The following is a 6,549-nucleotide window of genomic DNA, read 5'->3' on the forward strand; positions in this document are numbered from 1 at the left end:
ATAGATGCCTACCTTTCTATCTCTTATATACTTAAATCATTTAATAACTACTGGTAAATGTTACTGCTTTAATAAATAATAATAATAAATGAACAAATATAATAATCTCACACTATTAAAGAAAATAAATTTAGGTATTTAAACTTTATGCTTCGGGGGCGCATGTTTTTCTGTAACCATAAATAAAGAAGATATTTCAATCAAAGATTCGGTCAAATACTAAGGTATGAGACTGCAGAGAAGTCTTCTATAAAGACAACATATCTTATCCCAAGATAGTACCTAAAGAAAAGAATATAAAGCTATATTATTTAATTTGTATAATATCTAAGATAACCTAATTCTAAAAAGATAATATGGTATATAAAAAACTGCTCTGAAGTCTATATGGTGATACAAAAAGTAAAAATCGTTATTATTAATAGTGTCAACGTAGCTTGACTTTAGTAATCTTTTGGAGACTAATAACTTTACTTTGCTAGATCGCTAAGTCGCTTATGCATTCATGTATTACTTTGTGGGAGTATATAATCTTGCCTTTTTTAATTGGTACGTTTATTTTAGGTAATTGGTAGTTATTTTACGAGTTATTGAAACCTATACTTATGCGTTAACATGTATCACAATACATTATAAATCAGTATATTTGTGTTTGGTATATATTACCGTTAAAATCTGATAACCAAAGATGAAAATGAGAGAAGTAGCTCCAAGAAGGTGAGCCAAAAGTGTCACGCTGAATGCATTTTCCACGGTTTTGCCCATTCTAAAAAAAAAGATGTTCCATTATTCCCAATAAGTCGTTGAAATAGAAAAAAGTTTTTTAAAAAAGAAAATTTTAATAACTTAACATTGATCAAGTGATTTAATACAATAAATAAGATATATTCTAAAAGTACCAATTTTGCCGCTAGTCTCTGAATAGTCTAAGTGCAAAAAAATAAACATGGAGAAATTTGTGTTAACAGCAAACCTCGCTCAACGGACAAATTTACAGGTCAAAATAATTGCAATACTTTTCTGAAACTACAGCATCGGTAAATAAAAAATACTATCCCGATGTTTCTTTGCTAATTAAAATTTAAAAAAACTTTTTTATTACATCGTTTAAAGTTTAATTGCAAATGATTAAGCAAGCTGCAGAATTTATTATAAAGTAAAATTTATTAAGTGTAAAAGATAGGATAACATTATGATTGTATTGAAATGTTTTCATTGCACCTTAAATTACTGATGCTCGTAAAAGAAAAGAAAAAATTTTATGACATAAATCTTCTACTTTGTATTAGCATGCTATTCTGTAGCAAATTTTTAATGCTAATATTTCAAGACATGTAAAAAATATGGCATGAAAAAAGGAAGCAGCATACAGGGAAAGTAATTACAAATGAAAAACAGGAACTGAAATTAAACCTAAAAGTATTGTTAAAATAGTAAAAAATGATAACATATTGAATATAATTATAGAGTTAGAATTTTTCCAAAGAATTTAAAACTGGCCTTAATTTCCGTCAGCTTCGGGCATAATCTTTCCAGTGTACAGTTATTTTGCGTTTTCTTTGAATGAATCGCGAATTGTTTCGTCTCGTTTCATTTTTCAAATCAACAGTCAAATATTCTTATTATCATTTAAAAATCGTACAATCAAAAACAACAGTAAATTGATGAGCTATTCAATATCGATTTCGTCTCGATTATTGTGGAAGACGAATAGCATTGCCGTTATAATACTTATTCTAATTTTTATTCAAACCTTCACAACCAGGCATTTTTAAATTAGGTATATCTGAAACTGGTTATTCTATTTCTTATTTTTCAATTTCTCGAGTAACTTTCTATCCTGACATTTACTCGATAATTGATTCTTTTGTAAAATCAATAATCTCGTAAATATATCAGTTCCTACAACTTCCTCATATCTACTTTTCGGCCGTTGATGTCCGTGTGTACCGGCATTAGGATTATCCCGTGAATTTCTTTGTAGGTAGTTAGTTCAGAGCAATTATATCAAATACATACTTCTTGGTCACTCGTTATACAAATACTGCCAGATAAGTGCGACGGCTTTCTAACGGTAGTGGAAACAACTAATCTACGAATATAATTCCGACAAAGACACTCACAGATATACAACATATTTACTGTAAGTATTGTACTATTTATACATACAATATGACATCAATCTAAATACGGTAACAATCGTGTATACACCTTATAAATAAGCATATACAGGATTTCTCATATATCTCTTGTCTCAATTTTTCAAGTAATTGCCAAAACCTGACAAAAAGTAATTTAAGCAAAAGTTGATCTATTTTTGATTGACAATACATTGTGTTAAAACACAAAAACGAATGTATAAGAATTTAATTTTAGAGCCTGTTTTAACCACTCTGCATTCACCGTGTTTAGCAAGGACCAAGCAGGTTCATATTTCCAAATGTATTAGTAACAGTTAAAAAATTACGGGAATTGAAGAAAGGATAAGCGTGAATATCGATGGATCAGGGAATTTCAGTAGGTTTGTGAAAACAGTAGCTCCCCTGAGCTATAGTTCGTCGAAATATTTAATAACAGAATTTATATCAGGCAAAGGTTTTAACACTATTCCTACCAGGACCGGTCAAATGACCGTTTTTAAATTTTCATTTGGAATTTCTTACATTCAACGTATGTGAATCGCCTTTAAACTTTACCACTTTTCCTCATATATATGTATGATATATTTTTCAATATTCACTTATTTTTCTATTGTTTATTTTCCGAGAAAAATTTGTAGTCTGTCTTACCTACCACGACCGGTCATTTGACCGGTAGTACGATTTATACATTTATGTAAGAGTTTCTCTCTAAGACTCAATGCCAAAACTATAAAGTCGTTACAAACTAAAGGTAATGTAGGTATGACACATTTTATCCGATAAGTGCCTTCCAGAAAATGGTTTACGGCACTTCCAAGTGTTTACAGTTCTCACTCGACTATCGGGCTAGCGGTGTTTATTTGCTTGATTAATATCCGATACGGTCAAGATCCTCGAATGTTCTACGCCATCTCATCTACTATGACGTAAAATAAATAAACTTGTAACTGAAGGAAGTGTATAGACGTCTTCTCACGAATTCAAATCAGTGTAGTCTTGCGACACGAACAGAGTGATCGAACGTGAAAGTCACAAAGAGCATACTTGGCAGTCTTTTATTATTATTTTGTAATATTTTATATCGTATTACGTGTTATAAGTGCCATTTTCAAAATAGTGAACAAGACTAACAATACTTCGCAGTAAGTTTCACATTTTATCTTTTATTCTTTTTTTATCTATTTTGATTTACATTTTCATATTTTAGTTTTTATTTTTGTAGAATATTTGTCCCCAAAATGGCAAGACGTTTGAGGAGTGCGAATGTATTATTAGAGAGAATAAATGATATCGATGCAGAATGTTCTGAAGATGATCAGGAAATTCTGGATATGGAAAATAACAATACGGAAAATTATGATCCACTTGAAACAGATTCGAACACCGATGAGAACGAAGAGAATATTTCGAACGTACGTAGACGACGAAAGAGAAGGAGATTCTTAGTTAGTTCCGATAGTGAGAATGAGGAAGAAGTAAGCGAAATTGCGATGGACGGAACTGTTTGGCACGAAGTAAAAATAGGGTCTAATCCTGGAAGAGCACCTGGTCATAATATTTTTAGGGAAAAATCAGGCCCGACTGGGTACAGTAAACGTAATATTATGAAAGGCGAAGTTAGGGCGGCATTTTCTGTGATAATTGATAAGAATATAATCGAACTTATAAGAAAGTGCACAGAGGCAGAGGCATTTAGAGTGTTGGGATATAAATGGGAACTATCTACTGCAAAGTTATATGCATTTTTTGCAATTCTGTATGCACGCGGCGCATATGAGGCTAAGAATATAGATATAGCACTTCTATGGAATAAAAAGTGGGGCCCGCCTTTTTTCTCAAATACTATGAGTAGACATGACTTTACGGAGATTATGAGATTTATTCGATTTGACGACAGAAATCAACGAAACCAACGGTTACAAACCGATAAATTTGCTATGATTTCCGAAGTTTGGTACAAGTTTATTGACAACAGTCAGAATTGTTATAAACCAGGACCATATATTACTATTGACGAACAATTGTTTCCAACGAAAGCAAGGTGTAGATTTACTCAATACATGCCCAAAAACCGGACAAATTTGGTATAAAATTCTGGTTAGCATTCGATGTGCGTAGCAAATATATATAAACGGCTTTCCATATTTGGGAAAAGATGAAAGTAGAGAACCCTCAGTTCCTCTTGGAGAGTTTGTCACTATGAAATTAGCAAAACCGTATGTAGGATGTGGAAGAAATATAACAACGGACAACTTTTTTACAAGCCTACCTTTAGCAACAAAACTTTTAGCAAAAAAAACTACGATTGTTGGGACAATTAGAGCAAATAGAAAAGAGCTACCAAGACTGGCAAAACTGAAAAATGACGACATGGCACTTTTTTCAACCAAACTCTATCGCTCAAATAATTGTATGTTGACAGTTTACAAAGCAAAACCAAGAAAGAAAGTTCTAATTCTCAGTTCAATGCACAACTCCGTTCAAATTGAAAAAAATGACACCCGAACACCGGAGACAATTCAATTATATAATAGCACCAAGTTTGGCGTAGATGTGACCGACCAAATGGCCAGAAATTATTCGGTAAAATCTAAATCTCGGAGATGGCATTTGCAAGTATTTTTTAATATCTTGGATTTAGCCGGGATAAATGCATGGGTGTTATATAAAGAAACTACGGGAGGAGAAATTACAAGACAGGAATTTCTATTTCAATTGGCAGAAGAACTTGCCATCGAATACCAACAAGAGCTCGGCAAAAAAAATCAACCAATACCCATCGCAAGTACAAGTACAGGTTCTCGTGAACGGAAAACATGTCAGATAAGGTATTGTAAAGATAATAAGACGAACAAAATCTGTCTAAAATGTAAAAAGTACGTATGCGGAAAATGTACAGTTGAGAAGCCCATTTGTAAAAAATGCGACGAAAACGAATAAAATGTAGATTATGTACTCTTGAATAAAAGAAAATATATTTTTATACTGGTAAGCTGGCCATTGGTCTGCATTCAATATTGAAAAATATAAGTTGTGAAAGACCGGTCATTTGACCAGTTGCGGTAGGAATAGGTATACGTGAAGTGTCGGTAGGAATAGTGTAAAGTACAGACTGTTGCTTACTCACCCTTTAATATGTGGTGATTACAAAATTCGTTAAACTAACTATCTGTAACACTATTTACCTATTAGGCGACTACAAAAATTATCAGTAAGTAGTAGCACAAAATTAATTGAATAATGTTCGAAGTACCATTCCTTATAGATGTAAAAACATTTCTCTACCAGCGTATCGCGCGACCTCTTTTCAATGCCTATTTTACCATATAAAGAGCTGTTTAGCTGCATTACCATTATTGTCGCACGTATACTTAGGCAATTTTTTGGTAATGCATCGGGGAAGGTCTGGTTTTGTTTGTGCATAATAGTAAGTGCTAAGGTAAACTCTAGTTTCTTTTAGCGGTGCTCTGGCACCTAAAGTTTACGTAAGAATTCTTAAGTTTCCTAATGCCTTAGTTTTGGGGTTACTTTATGAAAGCGTTTAATTTCCGCTAATGCCTAATCATGATTAAGCAAAATTCTATACGGTATATCGTTACCACGCTGAGGAGAGTTCAATATACCTCTCTAACAATATGTTTGCATGGAGTTTTTGTTTAACGCTTGAGCGACTTATCTAGGTCAAAGGGAAAGAGGGGTTTCTGTTATGCTTAGTCAAAGTTTCGTAAAAGATTGTTGAAAAAGATTAGGCACCGATTTTATCGTTGCCGAACGACACAATTGCAATAAAAAAAAGTTCAAAAAAACTGTATTTTCTTAATACTTTTAAGGCTACCTTTATTGTTTTAAATAGAACTTAGTATTTTAGACTTTACAGTATTATAGCAAATATTAACCCTTTGCACTCGAGGGCTCCGCTACGGAGACAATGCAAATGTAAGTTATTATAAAAATTGTTATTGATTATACAAAAAATATGCGTGGAGTAGATCGGGTCGACCAATATGCTGAAACATATTGTTTTTTGAGAAAATCCCTGAAATTGTGGAGAAAACTATTTTTCTGGGGGATGGAAATGTGTACAGTAAATTCATACATATTGTACACTTCTGCTAAAAAAATAAATAATGAAAAACAAATGTCACATTTGAAGTTTGTAAAATTGTAGGTGGACCAATTGGTTGGGAATCTTCGACAAAACAGCACATCTCGAGAATACACTTACACACCAAATACGGAGGGCAGTCTCAACGACCACCAAATTATACGTTCTGAAACCAAAAAAGATTGTGTAGTGTATTCCAATAGAAAAACTCCGGGCGAAAAACGGCAGACCCATTATATTTTTGATACTTGTCTAAAAAAGCCAAGATTACATATTGGCAATTACTTCGAGAGGTATCACATT

At 32.7% G+C, this 6,549-nt stretch overlaps 1 protein-coding gene across 1 annotated transcript; it reads left to right on the forward strand.

The window, feature by feature from the left end:
* The first annotated feature begins 3,162 nt into the window (after window positions 1–3,162).
* LOC122525849 lies at window positions 3,163–4,231 on the forward strand. The gene is made up of 2 exons (XM_043648834.1): window positions 3,163–3,283; window positions 3,364–4,231. The coding sequence occupies exon 2, from the start codon at window positions 3,380–3,382 to the stop codon at window positions 4,229–4,231; it is 852 nt and encodes a 283-aa protein (XP_043504769.1). The 5' UTR covers window positions 3,163–3,283; window positions 3,364–3,379.
* The last annotated feature ends 2,318 nt before the right edge of the window (window positions 4,232–6,549 follow it).

This window comes from Polistes fuscatus, unplaced genomic scaffold, assembly GCF_010416935.1.
Source record: "Polistes fuscatus isolate 324 unplaced genomic scaffold, CU_Pfus_HIC Scaffold94, whole genome shotgun sequence".
NCBI lineage: Eukaryota > Metazoa > Arthropoda > Insecta > Hymenoptera > Vespidae > Polistes > Polistes fuscatus.